Below are 24,514 nucleotides of genomic sequence, written 5' to 3'. Positions count from 1 at the left end.
CAATATTGTGAATAACAGTTTTTCGGTGAAAACTTTCCATTGTATCGTTGAAGAGGTTCATCAGTCACGTAGAATTAACAGTTAGTAGAATATTCTTCAATCAGTGACTGTTTTTGGAAGGTAAAATCACGTAACACCTTCAAATTTTCTGTGTCCACTGTGACCTTGTCTCTCTAGTTCTCACAAAAAAAGTGATAGTGATCTCGAACCAGTTTAGCTCACTGAATAGCTAATCTTTCACTGGTCGTGACAGAGAATACAGACGCTATGTACAGTATTTACAGGTTCATTATAACCGGGGAAATTCCCCTAGCTCTTTCGACAAGCACAATGAACAGTGGACCATGGCTTAACGTCCCGTCTGAAGGACTGCGAGCCTAAACAGTAGCATGCATGTCGGGATTCGAACTCCCAACCTCTTAGTCCAGAGACAGGATCGCTAACCACTGGACCACACACGCTCACAGGACTAGGTTACCCGTGATCAAGGTGTGTATAGTCGACATCGAAAATTTGGAGGTACATGTACATGATTTTACCTTACAAAAACAGTCACTGATTGAAGACTAACTGTTTCTATTGCATGACTTGATAGCTGTACCTTGGAGCTGGTTGCCTTCCAGGAGTTTTGGTTGTCGACACCGTTGTCGTCAGAATGCTCGTCTTTTGCAAGATGTTAGTTTCCGTTCTTGGTGGTTCCTCCTGGCCATAGGATCCCGGCCCGCGGCCATACGACCCCGGCCCTCTGTCGTATGACGCGGGCCCTCTATCGTACGATCCGGGGCCTCTATCGTACGGTCCTCTCCCGTTCATCTGCGGCGGTGTGACCTCCCAGATATCAGGACTAGGCGGTGCCTGGGGTAACACTCTTGGCTCCTCCCCTCCAACAAAACTGCTGGTGAGGTCAGCCGTAAGTACATCCACCTCCACTGTCAGGTTCTGATCCATCGGGGTGGTCATCTCAGGCCCACGGTCTGGTGGAGCGCCTCCTGGTGGAAAGTGTCAGAAGTGCAGATGTTACCACCTAGTACAGTACCTCTCAAGTACAGTAGTAGAGTAGTAGTAGTAGAATGGTTTATTATTATTACAAGAACAAGAAAATGTACACACAAGCCTCCTGGCAGCATTGATGGATGAATTGTGAGGCCTATTCTAACATCATGTTGCGACAAACTATATACATTCATAAAATTTAAAAATATAGTAAAATTTAAAGTACAGTACAGTAACACTTGAGATAAGATTACTACATGTATATTCAAAGAATAACCAGAAAATTGACTTTGAAATCCAGTTTCCCCACCCGAAATTGAAATTAAATATTGGTGTTCTTCAGAAAAACTCTGTCCAAGGTGCTGATTTTCATGTTGTTGAAAAACTCCCTCATTTCCTAAAAAAATTACTAAAGAAATAGCATCACCTGTGTGGTTTTTCACCAGAATGTACAGATCTTCCTTAAAAGTTATCAAAACATGTGACTTCAACCATGTTCATCCAATTGTCTCAACTTTGCATGTAAAAATGGTGATGTGTGATTTGTCACAATTTTGGAATAAAGTCATCATTCATGAATGTGTAGCATCAAATTTTGATTCTTAGGCATGAGTGACTTAAAGCATATCATAAATTTTCATATTCTGTCAAAATCAACAGTATACATGGTGACCAGCCCCTCTAACTCTGTCTTGCAACTTGCTACATAATGTGATCCAACACCACATGTTGTATGCTACATTCCCAGTTACCATGGTGACAGCTGTCTGATTGACCTTCTTTGTTGAAGAAGAAGAAACTGAGCAAAAACAACATTAACTGTAAGATTTGTATTGGGAGACTGGATGAAGTCCTTACCAGCTTGTGTATATTTGGGCCCTGTAGCCTTCGCGGTGTAGCTCCATTTTGTCATAGGTGTTAACTCTCCAGGCTTGAAGCCCTTCCGTACGGCACTCTCTGCCCTCTGCTCTACAAAACTGCGCGCTAGCAGATCTGTAAACACAACAAACTGTTACTGCACAGTTCTCTTAACCTTCACACTACCGTTGGTAGCCTTCTGGCACAAATTTGAATTGGTTATGAGGAAAGTCAGCAAGGAGAAGGTTAATTTCAACACAATATTGTCTAGTTACATGTACTTCCCATATTTGTTGTTTTCCATTTCGTCTAGTTATACTGATATTTAAAGACCAAAAATAAAACTGTTTTTAACCTATACATATTTTTCCTGTTACCGGTAGCTAGCTTTTACCAAAAAAAGCCTAGTCTATTACTCTTGCATAGTGTCTTTTACCTTTGACAGACAACATAACATAGTGTTGTTTTCGTACACTTGGACAGTATTTCACACAAGAGCTGCATTTTCTAATGATAATTGAGAAATATTTGAGGGACAAATCTGCATTATTAACTGCTGTGCAAAAGCATGATATACTCACTTCCAGGGTTACGTCCAAACAGATGTTGCGTAGCAAAAAAGGAGTGCAGCAGTTTTGAGTTAAAGAATTCACTACACTAGTCTGTTTCATGCATTGTTCAAGCATTATGGCATAAACTGACAAAGACAACATGTATATGACAACATACAGACACTTCATGACAGAAACATTGTCACAGTAACAGCCAACTTGTAAGTAACATACTTCAGCAATCCATAGGAACAACAACTACAAAGAACATCGATTAGGCCACTTCAATTCATTTTGTTGATTCTTGGACATTTTGAGTTCAAAAGATAGGAAGCGGACATCATAAAATGAGAGGGCTACGAAGAAAACCTGAATATGGTTGTATTTACTACATAACACTGACTCCACTGAGGCATCAACCAAGTCCTCAGACTTTGCTTTCATTAGGTTTTTCTAGTTAACCATATTTCTAAAAAAATCCGAGAACCAACAAATCAAATTGGTGTGGCCTTATACTGCAAAATGTAATTTTAAAAAATCTGTAGATTCAAAAAAATCTGTAGTACCTTTCTTACCTTTGTTCTTAGTCTTTGGAGGAACCAGTGGAGGACTCACATCATATTCATTGTTGTCATACATATTCTCTGACAGTTTGAAGCTAAACCAGTATCCACTGTTAAACCTTATTTTGAAACTAACCACGAACGGATGTAACAAATTTCGAGGCAGCGCCAGTACCTTTCTGTCCCTCCTGCGGTGGAGACGGAGGCGATATCGGTTCCATTCCCTTCAGCCCCAGTTCCGAGAGCGGCGTCTTCCCGTAGATGGGCGATTTGCCTTGAGAAAACGAGAAAATCAATGGCGCGGGAATTAGCTATCATCAGGGCGAGCGGGTGGTCAATAATTACCGCTTGTTGATGAATTTGTTATGACACCAAAAATAAGCTCTTCCTTTTACGTTCAAGCAGGTTTGTGGGATGGGGGTCATCTCAAAATGTTCAAGTGGGGGTCATCTCAAAATGTTCAAGCAGGTTTGTGGGATGGGGGTCATCTCAAAACGTTCAGGTTTGTGGGTTGGGGGTCATCTCAAAATGTTCAGGTTTGTGGGATGGGGGTCATCTCAAAATGTTCAGGTTTGTGGGATGGGGGTCATCTCAAAATATTCAGGTTTGTGGGATGGGGGTCATCTCAAAATGTTCAGGTTTGTGGGATGGGGGTCATCTCAAAACGTTCAAGACTATTCTCCGTCTTCACAGTTTGAAATAGTGCTAAATATAAGCAAAGCAAGTACCATAAAAATCTACATCTTTCCAATGAAAGGTGATGACACATAATGCCAACTAGCATGAATGATAATGTGTTTGACATGAACCTGAATAGAAATAACATGACTTTTCAATAATCAATCATAAACATCTGGTCAGATTCTTGGGAAAGAATCGATTTCCGACCTAAAGTGCATTTTTGGAGTACATAACCATTAAGAAATGGGCATTCCTATAATAACAATGCCAATTTTTTCATACGTTTGTAACAAAACCAAAAACAATTCAAGAGTTCTCTTGACAGTGATTTACTTTTTTGTGGGACAAAAAGCTGATAACTTTATCACTACATGTAACCTACAATGACCCAATAACAATCTCCCCAGCCTGCTATACACACTTTTGTCCACCAATTACCCATTGATTTTTCAATCAGGGGACACAAAAGACAACAGCAGGAAACCAATTGTTATTTGATTAGTCCATGGTTTGTTGCCTCCTTGTTGTAACGATTTTCTTGAGGTAAATTCATTACTTGGTGACTTTGCGCGTCAAAACCTTTAACACTGTCGTGTTGGACAATGTTGTGTGATGTTGTAGTATATCGATCAACTTATGGATAGCAATGAAAATGACAAACTGTGAAGGTTTCTTAAAGGCATCCAGTGTAGTTTTAGGGCTTGGAAACCTGATTTTTCAAAGTCAATATTCCAGTCTACACATAGTACTACCTAGTTAAAACAATCTCAATGTATATCAACATTCATGGAGTAAAAATGCCAAAAATTCTAATTAAAAATGGCTGATTTTTAGGGTACCACCAAGAAAATAAAGGACTCATCTTGGGGCTTGCTTCTGCAGTTTTGAATGCCTAAAGTATGAAATACTGATTCAAATGTGCTAATGTGAAGCAGTACGTGTCGATATCACAAAGATTGCCTTATTCAGCATATTTCCAGTTTTGCTGCCCTGACATTGCATTGGATGTCTTTAAAAGACGAAAAACAGACATTATGTACAGGGAACTGTACCTTCATGCTGGGATGCTACAGCCCCATGATGCCTCAGCTAGGGTCAAAGGTCAGCTGTCCTAGCAGCACCCACTGCTAAGCATTAACAAACAAGGCCTAGGAAAAAATGTTGTGTTTCCTGTTTCAGTCTTGAAAAAATTAGGGTCGGGTAGGTAGGGATTATCTTTTTTTCTTTCTTTTTCTTTTTATTAGACTTGTGATCCAACTTATACAATACAGTTTAACCAAGTAAAACTTGCATGAGGACACTTTGTTATATTTTCAATGTCAATGTTGGAAAACCGATTGTACAACGTTTCATCACTCAGGTGTCAGATCATGGAGCTAGAAAAGGTTGATCTGCTCGAAAAATTTATGTCCCTTGCAGGGGTCCACATACAAAAAAGGCTAGGGTCGGCAGTTTTTTCTAGGGTAGGTCAGGAAACAGGAAGGAAGGTCTCCCGTGCTCTTATGCCGAGCGTAGGGTGGTGCCCATCTCCATTTCGTAGCCCTTGAGCGACACACAGTTGTGCAAGGCACTACAGCAGGGGGTTAGTCCGCTGGTAGTGCTGTGTGTTTGACCTTCCCACACTCTTTCTCATATGTGCTGAGTGACATGCAGAGAAAGAAGTGTGTACCATTTTTAACGTATTTGGTATGACCCGGCCGGGGTTTGAACTCACGACCTCCCGGTTATAAAGTGAGCACTCTACCGATTGAGCTATTGCACCGGTATAACAGGGAAACAGGAAACACAGCATTTTTGTTCCTAGGCCCAAGTTTGCGATGTTAACAGTGTGTGCTGCTAGTGACACCACCAATTGCCCCCAGACAAGGTCCCATGGGGACGTGGAATGGAGAATGGAACTATTCTTACCGGTCGGGCTCTTACCCAAGTTGGCGTAAGGAGTCCGAGGGGTGGTGGGGAAGTTCGGGGTCGTCGGTTCCCCGTACCCGTCCACAGAATCCGGGCTGGTAGGGCGGCGCAGACCCTGCCCACGGTCCAACTGACTAGCTTCATCCAAATCCTCCAGATAACTGTGGATGTCCTGGGGAAGGTAGAATGGATGTTAATGTTAGCAAAAAAATTTTTTTTTTAAGTGAAGACACTTTTAGAAGCCCAGCAATAGTTACAGTGGTGAATTGGTAATCTCCAAGCAGATATATAGGGTCTGGGTCATGATCAGTGTTTTACACATGTTTTGAGGCTTTTTAGACTTGAGACTCGCATCAGAACTGAGACGCTTTAAATTAAAGTTTAAGTGCAAAACCAAGAGTAAGTACATGGTGTAGATGAACTACTTTCATGGTCTTGTAAGACTGACGAAATGCCTACTACTAGACCTCTTGATAGAGGTCCACATTTCTTTCGCTTCCACCAAGAGTCGGTAAGAGTAAAAAAAGGTCCAGTACTAGAAAGATAAATTAAATACTACAAAAACTAAAACACTGTGGCTGAACCAGATTTTACATCGACTTGGAGATTATGAAATGGTGCAGCACCAGATATAGAGATGTGACATGCATTCGGCAACATGGAAGATGGCAGATGAGAGATGACAAGATAGGACGTCACCAGAGATAGCAGCAGGTGCCATGTACAGCAATGCTGTGGAAGTGCGCTATAGTACTATTGATCTTCGAGAAAAGTTTTCGCCGCCAACTTCGTAGCAGGGGATCAGTGTTGGGACATTTCACCAGCTCTTTTTCCTTTAACAGCTTAAGTGTCCATTTTCTGATGTTGACCATTTCCAACCATTGATTCCCTAATTAAAAACAATAATTGCTGATGAGCTGACCAATCATGGGTCTTGTTTCAAAATGTTAAAAATCTCAGATTCTCATGGCCATTTTCATAGGTCAGCATGAACAAAAGCTAACCAATCATGGGTCGTGTATCAAAATAAAAATCTCAGATTCTTATGGCCATGTTCATTGGTCAACATGAGCAAAAGCTGACCAATCATGGGTCTTGTATCAAAATGTTAAAAAGCTCTGATTCTTATGGCCATTTTCATTGGTCAGCATGAGCCAAAGCTGACCAATCATGGGTCTTGTATCAAAATGTTAGAAATCTCAGATTCTTATGGCCATTTTCATTGGTCAACATAAGCAGAAGTTGGACACTTCAACTGTATTAAAGGAGTGCCACCCAATGTATATTTATACCACACTTACATAAAGGACTTTACTAATAGGAGTATTGAAATCCCACATATCCTCCTCCACAAAAACTTCATCATTATCTTCCTCCTCTTCTTTGAATTCCTCAAATGTAAATAGCTGGAATGTCAACAGTTACATGAAGGTATGGGAAATGGTAATACATCCATTTGCTCATTTTAGTCCCTCAAGCATCACTTCAAGAGGCAGTCAATTGCTTATCAAATGATAATATCAAAGACTTGTACTAGCCCTTGTTGTTTGAGTAATTGGGATATAATTATTAGGTTTTATTCTACTAATAGGTCTTATTCTATACATTTATTTTGTACTTTGCCATGTGTTGTGCAACGAAAATGAGTTGACTATTCAAACCTCTACAATTTATCCCAATTTCTCTAAATTTACAATTCTTCTTTTAATTTCCCAAAACCAATAAATTTTGGAAAAGGTGGGACATTACATCTTCCATGGTTTACAGAAGAGAAGTCAAACCCTTCAGACATAGTTGTAGACATAGTTATAGTTCCAGACAGCTACCTTTATCTTGTAGACTTTAGTTATTTTATACTCTGAAAATGTTTCAATGTTCTTTTATGTTTGTAATTTGCAATTAGCCTCTGGGCATGAATTTGCAACAAACTTCTCAATTGTACCATGTGCAATGGTCATGCAATAAACTTCTTCTGTATTGAAGTGTAGTCCTTACCTCTTTAGGCCTTGCTCCTGGGTTTTTGGAGAGCGTGTGCACCAGCTCCGGAGACAGGCACCTCTCCACGGGTTCCCGGCGCCGCAGGGACGGCGGGGAATACGTGGCGCTGTCCGACTCGTACCCGGATGTGCTGCGGGTGCGGCGGAGGTACCGCGACGGTCCCGGCCTCTGCTCCTCAATCTTCAGGTCCTCTTGAAGCTGACGCAGCTTGGAGTGATAGTCTTTAAACAGACGTGCAGAGGCACTTAGAAAACAGCCTTGGAGCATCATTTAACACTTAGGCAACACCAATTTAATTTGGTTGGTTCTCAGATTTTTTCAGAAAAAATATCAAGCAACAGGGCAAAAAAAAAACTATAATAAAAACAGGTCTAGGCATACTATTATAGCCCCAAATGCTTCGATAGGAACCATGAAGTCAACACAAAAGGCTGGGTTAATATCTAAACAATGAAGTTTGAACTTTTAATCAAACCACTGTATGGATAGACGGAAAAACTGTAACAACTAGGAAGAAAAGGACTTTTGTATATGTTTGGGGCAAAATAAAAACATTTTTGAGTTGATTCAAAACCAGATATTTTTTTTTTGCAAACCAGAAAAAAATGAAGAGGCGAATCCAAGAACCAACAAATTAAATTGATATGGCCTTATGAAACAAGTTTGAACTGCTTTTTCCAACACAAGAAATTGGACGTACCCAAATTTTCAAATGTACAACTTCAGTCTTTGTCAAGGAATGAGCAATCCACCGCTTCCGTGACATCACGCGAAAATTTGGGTGAGTCCAATTTCTTGTGTTGGATATTGCAGTTCAATCTTGTTTCATAATGACTTCTACCAACACAGATGAACTTCCAAGATATCATTTAACACTTACTTATTCCTCACTAAATATGCACTTTTGGTCTTTCAAGCTACATTTTTGCTTTTTTTTTTTCACAAATTAACACAATCAATTTTTTGCTTATTTTTACCAGAAAGGCTCAGTCCGAAACCTGGTAGCATGTGACATTTTACATTGTCATTTACTTGTACATTTACATTTACTTGTAACTTCGTCAGTGAAGATTTTCAACGAATTTTTTGAAACATGAAATGTCATAAAGAAAATCTTTGGAAAAGCAAAAGATATGTTGCACAGAGATTTAAATAATCATTGAAAATAGATGGTATTTTCTATCTAGTCTGGCATATGAACTACTGAATGGTCTAACTATAAACCCTAACAACTAACTAACTACATGTACCATGCTTTCCAATACTAAGCTACATCTAACATTCCTAGAATGGATTTCCAAAACATCTATATCTGATATATAACGATGTTATAGATGTTTGGGAAATCCTGATATCATTTTACTACAGAAGGTGCCTGTTAAAGAAAGAAGTCTCTCTCTATATATATACAAATGTATATGATTACGTTAGTATTGCAATGAGCAAAGTTAATTTGCAAGTCAGTATGTGGTGAATTGTGCACTTAACATTATAATACATCTCAAAACATCAAACAAAATAAAGATAAGAACGATTGCTCAGAAAGTGATGTGGCCATTGCAGGATGACAAAAAAGAAAAAGGTGCATGGATGGAAGTCAAACATTCCGGTCAGAAATTCAGCCTACCATTCCACCCAAGGTGGGAACCTTCTGGGTTCCCATTTCCGTTGACGTATCGAGCTCCCGTTCCATGCATGGTCCCCGCAACGTCACTCTCCAACCGGTACGGCCAATTACCCGCAAAACGCAACGTTCCTTCGAACTCTATAACGTCACAATATCAGCGGTTAGCACCCAGCGCAACATGCAAACTTTTACAAGCAGCGTCACACCACAAGTCAAGGGGGTACGCAACATACTAATTACAGACAAACCTTGGTACCACATAGGGAAAGGAAGGTAACGTTAAAGGGAAGAAGGGATATTTCACCAACATATGGCAAAGGGTACAACGTCAGCACATGCAGAAATGGTTAACATTTACAGGCTAACCAGCAGTAATATAAGGATCAGTTGTAGCACTGAACATGCATGCAACACTCTGCTTTAGCATATAAAGTTAGCAGTAGAAATTGCTGAGATTTCACTACTGCCAGCCTAAATTAAGCCCTTAACGTGTACATGTAAATAGCTAGTCAAGCAAACACTACACAAATAAACTGGACACCTTAAACACAAGCTGGGGTTGCAATCCTCTGAGAATTTTGAAAATTTAATAGTTTTTAGTATTATCATAAAAAGATTTAAGGGCAGTATTGGCATATTATAATTTATCCTGAAATACAATTATCTGGCTCCAAACTGAAGAAAATTCAAATTGGCTTAACAAGCAGAATCATCAAGAACATGATTAATTGAGAAAAGTATTTGGGAAAAGAAGGCCAGATTTTCTTTTTGAATAGTACAGAAATAAACTTTGCATTATAGAAAGCTAGACTAGTAGATTTTTGCCTGTTCCACATTGTCAGAGCTACAGTTGCAGTAAAGCTACAGTAAAAGAGCTATAGTTGCAGTAAAGATACAGTAAAAATGTATCACATCTACACATAATGGATTAGTCACTTCAACATGGAATTTGTCTTTAGAGTGATTAATAGGCTTCTAAATTTTGAGGATTTCTTCTGGGGAAACAATATCTTTATCTACATGTCTTGCATCATGGCACAACCCTTTCTTCAAATATAGTTCTGAGTGGGTTGCCGACAGCTTTTCGATAAGGGTGTAGAGTGTATGATCTATTTATAGTGTTGTGGCTACTACAAGTCTGACTGCTATAGACAGACTAGCCCAGGGTGTGTCATAACTTGTCTCCCCAACAATTAACTTCTCATCCCGCTTTCTCAGTAAAACTGGGATGGATTATGAATAATATAAGGAGTCTTGACAGGAATGTTGGTGGTTCGAATCCTGTCCGGTTATAGAGGGCAGGGCATATCCATTTATAGCCGTTGGAAGTGTGGTGCTGGGGAGGCTAACTGAGGGGCAGCCCTTCTCAGTTTGGTGGTAAAACCAACACTCCTGGTTGGCTGTTGGCTCGAATTACAGTCCAATGTACTCCCAGTCTGACCTTGCCACTAGCAAAAGCAACCCTGAAGGTCACTATAAATAAACTGTTTTTACCAGACATTTTCTTGCAGAAACGTTCTGGACTAAAATAGTGATTTTACGATATTGGGATGTGAATTATAGTCCTTGTATATCTGCAGTATTTGATGAGTAAATTTGATGTCATTCTATATGGAACACCAGGCACACAGACTTGTTTTCTGTATTGACATAACTCAAACACTGCTCCCAATTATTTGCTCATTATGCCCTTTTTTCAGGAAGGGGGTGACACTAGTAGATTTAAATCATCATGTTATATCAAAGTTTTTCCAGAACATCCTTTTTGTACATGAAAGAAGCTACAAAGAAGATTCCTGCATACTATCTAACCAAGAAGAAATTTCATGTAGTTTACATGGTGATAAAAAAATTGATTTCAAAATGCATTACGAAGTACATATTACGATTATAGTTTTAAGAATTGTTCTCTTTGTTTGACTCAGTTCTATCTCCTGGTTAGTGATCTAATTATTTTGGGAACTTTGATGCTTATAATGCCAGGAGGATTGCAACCCTGCCAGGGAACTATGCTAAGCAGACCAGGACCGCTTGTTGTGACATCTGATCGTGATCCTTCCAACATGGAACATACATGTACATCCTGACCTCCTATGGAAACTTGTATAGTTCGAACTACAGAAAGTCTTGAAAATTGTTCTGCTGTGTTTAATGGCAGTTGTGGTAGAAACCATAGGAGGTCATTACTGTCACGAGATCGTAACAACACTTACCCTTCACTCTCTGTCCCACCAAACCCTTCTTCTCCGCTCCTTGGTCGTCAGGCTCCGTTTTCGAGTAAATTCCGAAATCGGGATCGGGAGCGGCCTTCCTGGTTGGTGGAGGAGTAGCGCGCAGCCCGATGTGTGGAGAACTAGACGCCGTCGAAGAAACCGATGAGTACGACGAAGTGTACGAAGACTGGTACGGTTGAACCGGCGTGGTGGTTACCAGGGGTTCGTAACCTTTGGGCTGAACGAACGGTCGTTCGCGGTCGTGCGTCGTATCCGACATTTGTCGCCCAAGCGGTCTCCCGTGACTCTGCCACCCTCGGCGCATCATGGCGTCCTTGCTGCTACTCCTCGTAGGGACCTGTGGAGATGCCGGCCGCTCCAGCACGGGGGTTACCGTTACCGACGTCGTCGGCGTGATCTGTTTTCTCTCCGATCTCTTCGGCGAGTGCATCCTCTGAGGCGCTGGAGGCTTCTTACTTAGAAGTTCATTGGTGTACTCCTGGAAGGTTTTCTCCTGCGTTACCACGACACCCGGCCTTTGCGGGGGCTGGGAGACGACGGATGCTGGGGCGGCGACACTGCGTACCGGAGCAGGGCCGGTGGTTTGAATCTGAGGAGAGGATTGTGGGCTGGAGGCCAGGGGGGAAGAGGTAGATGTTGTGCTATAGGTAAATGTTTGTACAGTTGTGGTAGTGATGAGGCTGGAGCCAGGGTGGGCGTAAGGAGGAGTGGATGGGGTGGAGGAGCTGTAGTCGGGAGTGTATGTCTGCCCTAACCTCTGCATCTCTCGCTTTCTCTTCAGCTTCAGCTGCTGCTGCTGCAGCCACGTCAAACCCGCCATCTCCTCAGGGGTGGGGGAGGCGCTGATGGGGGTGGGAGCGAATGTTCGCCTGAGGAGAGGGGTTGGTAGGGTTACCGCGGATGGGGCCGTTCATGACCGGTTTCTCCGGCTGTGGATTGGTCGCTGCTGGTTTCGACCTGTTGGTCAACTGCGGGCTGTTGTGTTGTTGTACGTTCACTGTGTACGCCCTTCTTACTTGCTGTTGCACTTCCACGTTTTGTATATTTTCGGGTGAGGGCGGGCCTTGCAGATCTCCGATGTGTAACTCCATCATAGGATCGCGTCCCTTGGGCTGCGATTTCACAGGTGGCGAATCATCCAGAATATCCGTCTCTCTGTCCAACTCCGTCAGCTTAAAACTTCCACCGGGGCTTCTGTCCGTTACTGGTCCATTCACGCCATTCACGATCTCCAGTTTTTCGTACTTCTCGACCTTTGGCACATCTTTCCCGTTAACCGTGTGATGCTGGATGGTCACCGTCTGGTGTGACGTTTGCACTCTCTGTTCCATTTTCAACCCAGGCTTATTCTGCCTCAGTTCCCATACCTTAGACTTGGACTCCTTTGCCACAACATTCCCTGCCTCGTCCACTTCAACATTCCGACTGTGGGTCTCGTGGGTTTCTGGGAAAACTCCATTCACCATTCTAGGTTCGCTTTTCTCGACCGCCAACTCTACGTTATCCAGCAGCTCATCCAGGTTGGAACTATTTGGATCTATAGCCGGAGAGTACGGCGACAACTCACCCCTGTCGCTTCGCTCCGTGGTGGAGGAATTCCCCGAGTCGCTGCTGACGGAGAAGGTCGCCGGACCGTTGGGGATGGTCGGGCCGTTACTCGTGGGGCTGGGAATATTCTCGTTCTCACGGTCGGAGGATGACTTGCGCTCCTTTTTCCTCACTTGTGCATACAGACTCCCGTCCACAGGTCCTCGCTCGTGCTCCACTTCAACTGTACAGAAATATGTGAGGCATTAGGGACACGCAGCAGCCAAATGCTTGCACTGTGAATGCGTCTGCTTAATTTGGCGTCGGGGCCAGCCAATGCAAAGACAGGCTACTGACCCCAGAGGATGATCAAAGATTTCAAATAAGAAACTCAAATATTGGACTCCCCAAAACAAAATTGTCTGACAAAGATAAAGCCTACATTCTGCACAGCACAGCACCTGCCTTTCCAAATCATTCCCACAGCAGTTTATAGTAGTGGGGATCTTGTCTAAATTAACACTGGTGCAGGGGAGGTCGGTAACTCTATATAGGGGTTACAAAGTAAGGACAGCAGTGGGTGTTTATCAACAACGCTGAGGGCACCTCTCCCTCTAAAACAAGCAGTGTAATCAGTGGAAAGCAAACACTACATCAAGTTTCACTTTAAACAGCTCAGCTTGAGCATCATTTTCAGAACTTTTATCATTCTTTTGTTCGATTTCTTTGAATTAGATGTGCAGATCGTTGGAGTTTAAATAGTCTTGAAGGTAATCAAAACTGGGGGCAACACTGAGGGCAGAACAAAGTTTGTATTACAACTATCAGATGACAAAAATAACAAGTGGATTGTTTTTCTACTGGGGCCACAGAAATCCCACCCAAAATCAGGCCCTGATATCGTCATCCCACCTTTTACATTACTCTTCATAGCCTACCTCAATATCACATACGATTCTCTTTTATTTCACGAAACACAGTTGAAAAGAATTACATATCACAAAAAACGTTCCTGAAATTTTCAAGGTTTCAGTACATGCAGTTCAGTGACCTTCTTGGTGTCACGTTGAAATCTTTTCCTAAGTGTTGAGAAACTGTATCTGTAGAATCCGAAAAGGAATGCGTCTTTTCACAACTGAGGATTTTGATACAGAAACACCCAAGGTATGGTCTTTTTAATTTCAAGAAACACAGTTGAAATGAATTACATGTGGCAAAAATCTGCAATTTTTAAAGTTTCAGTACATGCAGTTCAGTGACCTTGTTGGTGTCATGTTGAAATCTTTTCCTAAGTGTTGAGAAACTGTAGACGTAGAATCCGAAAAGGAATGCGTCTTTTCACAACTGAGGATTTTGCTACAGAAACACCCAAGGTATGGTCCCGGCAGGAGAGCACAGCAAAAATAGCAGCAGAGGTGCAGCAAGTATTACCCCAGCTGCTGCTGAAATAAATCATGATCACGGACAATCATGAATGAAGACTATTTGGGTATGGCCGCCAATTTAGATTTCCTGCGACCCTCCTATCAAGTGTTAAACATTCTCACGTAATTACAACACAATCTCACAGAAATAGAGCTGACTGTTGGGGTATTTTAAGGAAAAAACTATTAAAACGAGAGTGAAGTTTGCTACATAAACACAGCAGGTGTAATATATGATGAGATTGTGCAGGACTAAGCCATAGTGATACTTGATCCAGCACAGCGGGTGGCCACATCAATTAAAATCATATTTTGGGATCATTCCAAAATAGGAGACAGACCTGGAGGAGAATACCTTCTCCAGGTTACATCAATGCAGTAGTAATAGACTAGCGGCTATTCCAAGATCAGGGTGCACCCCAGGGTGTTGCACTTGAGCCAATTTTCGCATTTTTCCACTTTCAGTACAGAAAATTGTAATACAAGTGATACCATGCATGATGCTTTTTAAAGTTTTGGATTGCACGATCAGCAGTTTAACTGTTGCGCTCCTTCAAACCTGAGTGCTTTCTTTTTTGGTCAGAACTTACAAATGTACCTTCATGTGCCTATTTTTAAGTGTAACAGTACAACATAAATTTTACGGCAATTTGGGGCACAAAATTGGTCCTAGCATAATGTCCTGAGCAAAATGTCTACCAAAAATTGATTTTAGTTGTGAAATTTTTTTTTAACCGTAGGTGATCCACATACATGTACCAAACCAATAAGTAGTTCGTGCTTGTAGCCTAAGTAATTTCAAGTGTGTACAATGGATACAACAGAACACATCCATAAATACGAAACAATCCCCCAAGAGTTCAATGTCACAAGTGTCAAGTTTGTAATGCAACAAGAGGTCTGCCAGATCATTCAACGACTGTATAACTGTCCCCTATGATACCCAATCAACCTATCAAAGACAGAGAATTGGTTACTGGATATTTGGAGCTGTTGACCCTATCAAGTGATCAAAGATGGCTCCCAACGATCCCAGCGGATCATTACTATTGCCTGTGACAAGATAAGGATTATTTGTCCCAAGATACCTTTGAGCATAAACTAGATACATCTCCCAGCTGTTCTGAGGTCAATTTGAGACAATGACTTTTGAAGGCCTTCTATATAGAGGCCCGCATACCCTTTTCTGTAGTGTAATCGGCCATTTTAATTCTACGTAGAGCGTACAATGTATATGGACCGCTCTAATTCAATGTAGAGCATAATTGGCACATTTTGCATAAAGCATAATTCTCCATTTTAATTCTACGTAATGCATTGTAGCTACCCGGAATTTATCGTAAAGCATAATGTGGAGGCTTCTTGAATTCAGAGTAATATGTAGCCAGCTCCCAAAATTTAGCATAGAGCGTTGTCGGGGACCCTCCCCCCCCCATGCAGGCCCTCTTTTATATATAATAGTATCCCATTGTTCATTTCTAACAACTCATTCTTCAAGTTCAAAAGCAAAAGATGACTTTTTCTGAAACTTTGGTCTGAAAGTAAATATTAACATTGAATACACAAATTTATGTCTTATATAAATTTTAAGTTTATCATCCTTCCTGCATAGAGACTTTATTTGCTGTTTCAAAACTTGTTTTTTCAACACCTGTTTAAAAGGCCTTGATGTCATTTGAGTGAAGATATAATTATATGATCTACTGATATTTTTACTCACTATTCCACAAAGCTTCAGGCGTTAGTGATAATGCTAATTATGATAACGTAGATCTCATAATTAACAAGAGGAGGAGACAGAGCTATTCTTGTTCTTGTTATGGTAAAATTTCTGGTGGTCATGTCTAGTGGGTAAGTATGATGTTTGCCATTCTTTCTGTGGCCAAATGAAACATCCCAGAAGTGGACTTAGTCCAAAGTACAGTGACATTGCATTTCTGGCAATGGTGTATGGCAAATTAAATCTTCTGTGACAAAAGTTTAACCCAACCTAATTTGTTGGTTCACAGATTCTCCCACTTCATTGTTTTCTGATTTGAAAAAAACAAACATTTTAGCCTCTGAAACAACTCCATAATGGTCATATTTTAGCCCCAACAGTTGAAAGAAGTCTCTTCTCTTCAGAGTTGTTTTAGTTTTTCCATCTATCAATGCAGTGGTTTGATTAAGATTTTGAAATTAATTGTTTGAATTATAAACCAGCTTGGTATGTTGACTTCATGACTCCTATCAGAGCATTTGGGGCTATCATAGAATGCCTAGGTTGTTGTTTTTTTTACCTGTCGCTTCATATTTTATCTGAAAAAACCGAGAGCAAAAAAATCAAAATGGTGTGGCCTTAGTGCTAAATATCGTTTGCAAATGAAGAGGCTGACATTTAGTTTATGTAGTATAATATAATATAAATTTGTTTCCCTTTAGTTCAAACACTAAACGAATCATACATTAGGACGTTTCATGCCAAGTTTTCACAATCATCTTGATGTATTCATGGTACACTCTCAAGTACAGGCTGACATTTGTAAGATTCATGATGTGTTTATCACTGAAGCAAGAATGTGCTGAAAACATTTAGTAGATATGTGGCACAAGCAACAACTTTCACATGACCTACTGTAGTACTGTTCAGTATCTCACTGAACTAGACTTATGGACAACAGTCTAGATCAAGTCCACAGGGTTTTAAATTTGACACAGTACTTTTCTCCGAAGATAAAAGTTGTCCAAGATTTTGAAAATTTTGTATTTTTTTCTACACAAACGATAAGTTTTTACAGATCTTACACGAAGATGTCAGATTTTTTTCTTTGGCCCGCAATATGGTTTGGTTTTGGACGTCTCCACGGTGCACATTTTAAAGATTGTTGAACCAGATTCTGGATGAGATGAGAGGAAGCGCTAGTCAAAGCTCCCCCCCGGGATTCTGATGAACAGATTTACAGCTTAGGGGGGCTCATCATACCTACTGGGTACATAAGTGTCTGCTAAAATTAACTTCACTATCTACCTAAACCTCACTACTTTATAGAGTCATGGCATATGACAAAAGAGTATCATTCTGTAATGACTTGAGTGTTATCTTTCAGCCTTGATAGAGGGCCTGCATGGGGGGTCCCAACAACGCTTTACGCTAAATTTTGAGTGCCGGCTACGTATTACACTGAATTCAGGAAGCCTCCCCATACGTTTTATGATAAGTTTCGAGAAGCTACAACGCATTATGTAGAATCAAAAAGGCGAATTACACTTTACGCAAAATGCGCCAATTGCGTTCTACGTTGAATTAGAGCGGTCCAGTTAAAATGACTGATTACGCTCTACGGAAAAGGGCATGCGGGCCCCCTTGATACAGAATACAAAAAGGATAAGGGGCAAAGGTTATGATGAGCAAGTGTAAAAATAACAAACAATTATTTGACTCCTTTCAAAACAGTCCTGCAAGAGTTGGTCATTTCTTTATAAACTGTCTAGATTGATGGTAAGAGTATGCAGAAAAAGATGCTTGCTTATCCTACTGAAGAATGATCTGTGCACTTTAGCTATAAAAATGTCATCAATAAACTTGCACCCTTTCGAAATCCGATCACCGGCATTTGAGCAATTTTGTCCCTGTAAGTACAGTTGTCACAATAAACCATCCAGCAAAGCGGCAATGTTGTCTCTGCCAGATGAAAGTGTTTTTGGCTGCTCGTCATTTGCCAAAAGGCTTGAAATTCAATTATAAGAATTGATGATGTTACTACATGACAGTGAGGGAAGACCATGACTTTTTCAGTTGCCATTAAGAATTATAAACCACTTAAAAAGTAATTTGCAACACTCCAGGCTTCCCTAGTAATATTACAGAGCCAACAGGTCATAGCCAATGTTGTCTGGTAGCGAAATTTTCGACTTGGGAAAGTTTGGGGCAAATAATGAAATAACTATGATGACAAAGTGGCTATGCATGTAAGATCACATCACAGGCCTAATTACTTTCCAACCAAATGTCGTTTCCAATTTCGAGTTTTGTCTGGATTCATGGATTGTGTGGTTGGGGCCAACAGTTGTTGGCTGTCGTCCAGCATTGCTAATACAACTGTGGGGCGTCTGGACATGATTTGTTTCCAGATAAGGCAAGCACACGTAAAACAGCACAGTCTTGGTTTCAACAACACTTGGGAAGAGTCTGACGTTTTTGTGTGCACGTCAACCGTTTCTAACGAACATGTAAACCTACCCTGATTTCCTGCTGACAAATAAGGTATTCACAGCAATCTTTTCACAAATTTACGACAGAGTCAAAATAGGACACATTGCTGTTTGTGACTACTTCTTCCCCACGCAAAAAAAAAAAAAAATTCAAGTAATGGCGTGCACATCAACCGTTTCTAACGAACATGTACATGTAAACTGACCTAACAGTTCCTGCTGACAAATAAGGTATTCAAAGTAACGTTTGCAAAAATTTACGACAGAGTCAAAATAGGACACATTGCTGTTTGTGACTATTTCTTCCCCATGCAAAAAAATGAAATTTCAAGTTAGGGTGACTCTTACCTATACCTGACTCTTTTCTCTATACCCATAATTTTGAGAATGACAACTCAAATACCTTCTACGTCAACTTACGCACATTATAAGCTTGATTTAGCTGATAGACTATCAACGGTGGAAATAGTTTCACAGTGGCTAAGTAATAAGTTCTTCCTCAGGCTATAAGACACAGCATGATAAGACGGTGTTCTCACCTTCACACTCGGAACTGTCCGACCTTGTCTGGTTGAAGTTCTCGTACGAGTCCCAACGGATCAGCGGATCGTTGGTGTTTGTGTCCACAGCGATGGTCTTCTCGTTCCTCACGATTCCATTCCCTTCGGAGAAGGCAACAAAAACACACCAGTTTTAACGCGACTGTCTTTCCAACCAACACACCGCCTCAAATCCTACCAAAACCACTAAGAAGCACCACAACACACTAGTAAAGGCAGAAGACTGGAAATGGACCGTACATATGATCACAGAGCCTTGGACCACATCATATCCGTAGCCATAGAGACAGCTAGCTCCCGGTGTCACAAAATCAATAGTTTGTGTGGGACGCTAGCTGCCTCCTATCCTGGGCAGTTAATGGTTCCTCTGCAGCTGCCCTTGAGTGGAAAGGGAGGTAGACTGATTTGGGCAAAAGCCAAGCTGTCCCCTGGGTTTGTCCATGACTCCTGAACAGTGTATAGTTTCCAGCCAACCCTAATGCCCCGCCACTGCCTATTGGTCCACAGCCTGCACAGAGGGCCATGAATACGATAATAGTATATGCCTCAGGGCTTGCAGGTTCTGAGTAAGAGCAGAGGGGAATCTGGAGGCATGAAAATGAGCGCAGCAAACTTCTGTTGGCCACATTTAGCCAGCAAATTGAATTAACAACCACAGGCAGCTAGCTGGAAAGACTTGTTGCCCCTCCCACTTTGACAGTCTAGCAGTCTCTTTACTGTGTACTTTTGAGGACAAATAACAGTAGGAATAGGAGGGGGCCTGCATGCCCTTTTTCGTAAGGCGTAATCAGACCTTTTTATTCTTTGTAATCCGTAGGCAGTCTCCCCCAAAATCAATGTAATTCGTAATAGATTAATAAGTCGTAATCAGCTCTGAGGCTTTAACGTAATTCGTAATTGGTGGCAAAAATTTTGCGTAATTCGTAATCACTACCCCCCATGCAGGCCCTCATAGGAGAAGTATCAGTACAAAATACATCCTTACCTTGCATGGGAGCAGGCGTAGCTGAGAAGATGAATTCTATCTTTCCGTTATCAGGAAAACGGTCGTCTGTAAAGAGGAAACAAAGAAGACATTTGCGTGCGTCACAAGCAGAGGCTTCTGCGAACCAAACTGACAAGTATATATCCTCTGCGGGCCAACAAGGCTATAATGTGGGTTTGATTTGTACAGTTGCTATGAACGTGATCCCCCCAATGTGACCCCGAACTTGTTTTCATATGATCCACCCAGATATTCATGGCATGGGAATGGACGATCACACCACCCCGCCGAAATATAGGCACCCTGATTGTCTGCCTTCAAAGCCACCTTCAAGGCTTCTAGGATCAACGTCAATATTTCATTTGACTGATTGTGTGTTAGATTGTTGGCAATGGGTAGGCGGCACTTCAAGCTATAATATAATGAAGCTGAAGTTCTACATGTGTGTTTTGGAAGCCAATTATTACGCTTTACCTCAAATTATGTTTTAGCTTGAAAATTCTCTTAAATATTTGTACTGTTTAAAAAGCAACAGTTTTGACATTAAAAGAAAACATATGAAAACATAAGGTAAAATGGCAATGGGTAGGCGGCACTTCAAGCTATAATATAATGAAGCTGAACTTCTACATGTGTGTGTTGGAATCCAAAAGCTTTACTTTACATTATGTTTCAGCATGAAAATTCTCTTAACTATTTGTACAGTTTAAAAATCAACAGTTTTGACATTAAAAGAAAACATATGGTAAAATATTTAAAATAAGTTATAATATAATGAAGCTGAACTTGTACATGTGTGTGTTGGAAGCCGTAAGCTTTACTTTACATTATGTTTCACTATGAAAATTCTCTTAAATATTTGCACTGTTTAAAAAGCAACAGTTTTGACATTAAAAGAAAACATATGAAAACATAAGGTAAAATGGCAATGGGTAGGCGGCACTTCAAGCTATAATATAATGAAGCTGAACTTCTACATGTGTGTTTTGGAAGCCATACGCTTTACCTCAAATTATGTTTTAGTTTGAAAATTCTCTTAAATATTTGTACTGTTTAAAAAGCAACAGTTTTGACATTAAAAGAAAACATATGGTAAAATGTCTAGGGTTGTTAAAATAAGACAAATGAAATCTGAGGTATGAAAGGAGTCGTGTACCCCCGCAAGTTATGACCAGATGAATCAGCAATTTTGCTGTCATGGCATATGTTGACAAAATGCCAGGATAAGCTGGTTTTATAAACTTTCGCTGGAAAAATATGCAACAATCAAGACTAACTGAACGGGGGTGTAAAGATTTAGACAAAATTGACAGAGAAAAAAGATTTTGAAGAAATTAAAGGATACAATGGCTAAAATCTAGAATAACATGAGACAAGACAAAAACTTTTGCACTGTACATGTGCCCTAAAAAAAATGCACTGAGGCCTAGGAAATAAAATGTTATGTTTCCTGTTTCAGTCCTGAAAAAAATTAGGGTCGGTAGGTAGGGATTTTTTTCTCTTCTTTTTTTTTTAGACTTTGTGATATCTATATAGGGTTCCAACTTATACAATACAGTTGAACAAAGTAAAACTTGCATGACAAGTTGACAACACTTTTATTTTCAATGTCAATGTTATAATCATAACCAATTGTACAATGTTTTATCACTCAGGTGTCAGATCATGGAGCTAGAAAAGGTTGATCAGCTCGAAAATGTCCCTTGCAGGGCTCCACCCCCCAAAAAAGTCGGCAGGTTTTTCTAGGGTCGGTCGGGAAACAGGAAACACAACATTTTTTTCCTAGGCCTTACAGTTTTCCACAGCCCCCCCACATTGTCACTGGTCTGTCCCTAACTAATGTACTGACCCCCCACATTGTTACTGGTCTGTCCCTAACTAATGTACAGACAGAATCCCTGTCTTTCCTAGCTCACAGCTGCAGCATGACAGATTGAATCACTGTGTACATAACAGCATACCAGTGCAGAGGGGTGAAGGAGGTTGGAGCCTCACTCACTACTAACATTCACAAACACGACCGTCAACATGTTATGCTGAATGAAGGGTTCTTCTCAAACTGTTTTCTTCTTTGCAGTATAAAGTTTTGTCTTTCTGTGATACAGATTATGTAGGAATGATCCAAGTACATTACCATAAGGCCACACCAATTTAATTTCTTGGTTAATGGATTTTTCTCCAAAAATAATGGAGCGGGCAAAAAAAAATATAAATAAAAACAGGCCTAGGCATCCTATTATGGCCGAAAATGGTACAATAGGAGCCATGAAGTCAACACTCCAGGCTGGTTCAAAATTTAAACAATAAATTTTGAAGTTTTAATAATACCACCGCATTGAAAGATGGAATAACTGTAACAACTAGGAAGAAAAGGGCTGTTTTCAACTGTTCACGGCAAAATATGAGCAGTTGATTCTGAATTTTTTTTTTTTTGCAAATCAGAAAAAAATGAAGCGGGTGAATCCATTAACCAAGTAATTAAATTGGTGTGTCCTAATGTACAACTGGAATTTCTTTTTTGAAATTCTGTTTTGGACAATAGAATTGTCAAGTAGACTGTTCCAAACTGTTATGTCTTTTTCCTCAGACTGCCAACAAGGTTGTTTAAGTTTGTCGCTAATTCTTGGCCACCATGTATGTCTGTGTACCTTTGAAAGCTTCATCCAGCTCTGCCTTTGGAAAGATGAGCCCGTAATCGGAGATGGCACACGTGTGGAACTGTACCCTGAAGATAACATCACGTGTGGCAGACCGGTACTTCTTATGGTAGCACTTGATCTGTGCAGATGGAAAAACCCACAGTTCTTTTTAAACAACACACACTTCAAACGTATACAGCCACTAGATACATTTTCTACATTAGGCCGAATAAAGTTATTGGTTCTCGGATTTTTACTGGAAAATAAAATGAGGCCGAGCAACATAAAAGTAAAAATGAGAGACCCAAATTACTATGTATAATACCACACTCTGGATAATAGGAGTGTAAGCATGATACTGTAAATTGTGAAATATTTGCAGCAGTTTTCTGTTGGCACTTCTAACATTTGATAGATTTTGCATTGTGCTATTATGGTTGTTTGAACCTCAAAAAGCCCACTCATGGTTTTCAATTTGAATGAATTTACAGTAATTTCTAAACATATACATGTCAATGAGATTCTGTAGGTACACAAGTCAGGAGCACATCTGACAAAAGAGATAAAATTTGCATGTACTCATTTGCAAATTCGTGATCTCCCGAATGAGACTGCAACACTGAATTGTACTAACCAGGATGTCTCCTCTCAGTTGCAGGCCCGGCTCGACAGCGATACAGATCCTACTCATGTCTGCTGTCACGTTACTGTGGGACAGACAGTCAACAGTCAGAAACAGGAAATTGTAACTACAGTATTCAAAGGCAATTCAAACTTTACTACTGGAAAAATATAGAAATTACTTCTGAACATCCTTCACTCTTCAGCACCACTAAGACCCCGTTCACACTCAAAAAATGGATCCGGATTGACTGGCAATCTCGATCAGAAATTCATCAATCCCGATCGACCTGTGCCTTCACACTTTATCGCGCATCGCGCACAGAAATGGATTGAGGTGTCATGTGATTGAGAGCCTGACATCTTGGATGCACTGGAGCCACTGCAACTCTGCCGTAAATTTTGTTCAAATTTTGTGAACGGGGTCTAAAATGAACTGGCAGAACTAGTCAACACACAGGAACTGGTAAAACATGTTGAACATATCAGTAACAACATGAATCAGTGAAAAAGTTCCTTATACATGACAATAGACTAAGTTTTCTGCCATCTCATTCTAGTGAGCCAAAGAAGAGTTATCTACATCACTTGAAACATCTAGAAGTAATCTCAAATGTCAAAATGACTTGTCAGCTTTCAAGCCATCATACACAGAGTTTTATAATACATGTACCTAACAGTTGCAGATTCTGAATGTTAAGAATTAGGAACTTACTACACTCCAGTTGTGTAGATGGGCTGCATAGCCTGATAGATCTTCACAAAAGGTCTGCAGCCTACAATCAAAAACATGTTAAGTATAATCTAATACTTCAAACATTCAAAATAGCATATCTAATTCTATTTCATAACGTAAAATTGAAACAAATGGTTAGTACAATGGTTGTTTTATCAAAATTGTAAATATTGATGGAATGGTGACAGAGTGACACAAGAAGAAAGTCTGGCTTTGACTTTCCAACTAATTTATTATCATAAAAAGTCTATGTGATCAAAATGCTGAAATCTTGTCACAACTGTAAGATAGCTGCTTATACAATGTATAATGAATTAATTTTGTAGGTCTTATATCAAGAAACATGGACAAATTTGACTAGGCAAATAAGTATTTCTCTGTTTAAGAGTCAGAAAAATTCACAAGTTATAGCCTGCTT

The 24,514-nt window shown here is 40.4% G+C and overlaps 2 protein-coding genes across 8 annotated transcripts in view; both read right to left on the bottom strand.

Annotated features, from left to right (window-relative positions):
• Window positions 1–576: 576 nt before the first annotated feature.
• Window positions 577–12,257, bottom strand: LOC109480082. The gene is made up of 8 exons (XM_019782240.1): window positions 11,393–12,257; window positions 9,180–9,317; window positions 7,550–7,773; window positions 6,856–6,960; window positions 5,555–5,726; window positions 3,141–3,239; window positions 1,852–1,986; window positions 577–989 (listed from the first exon to the last, which is right to left on the bottom strand). The coding sequence occupies exons 1-8, from the start codon at window positions 12,231–12,233 to the stop codon at window positions 577–579; spliced, it is 2,127 nt and encodes a 708-aa protein (XP_019637799.1). The 5' UTR covers window positions 12,234–12,257.
• LOC109480657 (tensin-1-like) overlaps window positions 12,116–24,514 on the bottom strand; it is a 128,407-nt gene continuing 116,008 nt past the window's right edge. For 4 of the 7 annotated variants that reach the window (XM_019782910.1, XM_019782918.1, XM_019782926.1 and 1 more), the window contains 6 exons: window positions 24,076–24,136; window positions 23,374–23,446; window positions 22,749–22,878; window positions 20,101–20,166; window positions 19,095–19,217; window positions 12,116–13,184 (listed from right to left, as the gene is read on the bottom strand). In XM_019782910.1, coding sequence (XP_019638469.1) covers window positions 12,238–13,184; window positions 19,095–19,217; window positions 20,101–20,166; window positions 22,749–22,878; window positions 23,374–23,446; window positions 24,076–24,136 — 1,400 coding nt within the window. In that variant the 3' untranslated portion in view covers window positions 12,116–12,237. The remainder of the gene's footprint in view (window positions 13,185–19,094; window positions 19,218–20,100; window positions 20,167–22,748; window positions 22,879–23,373; window positions 23,447–24,075; window positions 24,137–24,514) is intronic. The other 3 variants (XM_019782889.1, XM_019782897.1, XM_019782903.1) reach the window with 1 other exon arrangement.

This window comes from Branchiostoma belcheri, unplaced genomic scaffold, assembly GCF_001625305.1.
Source record: "Branchiostoma belcheri isolate BF01 breed outbred unplaced genomic scaffold, Haploidv18h27 scaffold108, whole genome shotgun sequence".
NCBI classification, from domain to species: domain Eukaryota; kingdom Metazoa; phylum Chordata; class Leptocardii; order Amphioxiformes; family Branchiostomatidae; genus Branchiostoma; species Branchiostoma belcheri.
This window is presented reverse-complemented; position numbering and strand designations above follow the sequence as displayed.

Bases quoted from the DNA above. Each gene is read 5' to 3' on its own strand.
- LOC109480082 (XM_019782240.1), bottom strand. From the start codon at position 12,233: ATGGCGGGTTTGACGTGGCTGCAGCAGCAGCAGCTGAAGCTGAAGAGA. The intron at 9,318-11,392 runs GTAAGTGTTGTT...GTGACGTTATAG, and splicing joins GGTGGGACAGAGAGTGAAGG to AGTTCGAAGGAACGTTGCGT. The intron at 5,727-6,855 runs GTAAGTGTGGTA...TACCTTCCCCAG, and splicing joins CTATTAGTAAAGTCCTTTAT to GACATCCACAGTTATCTGGA.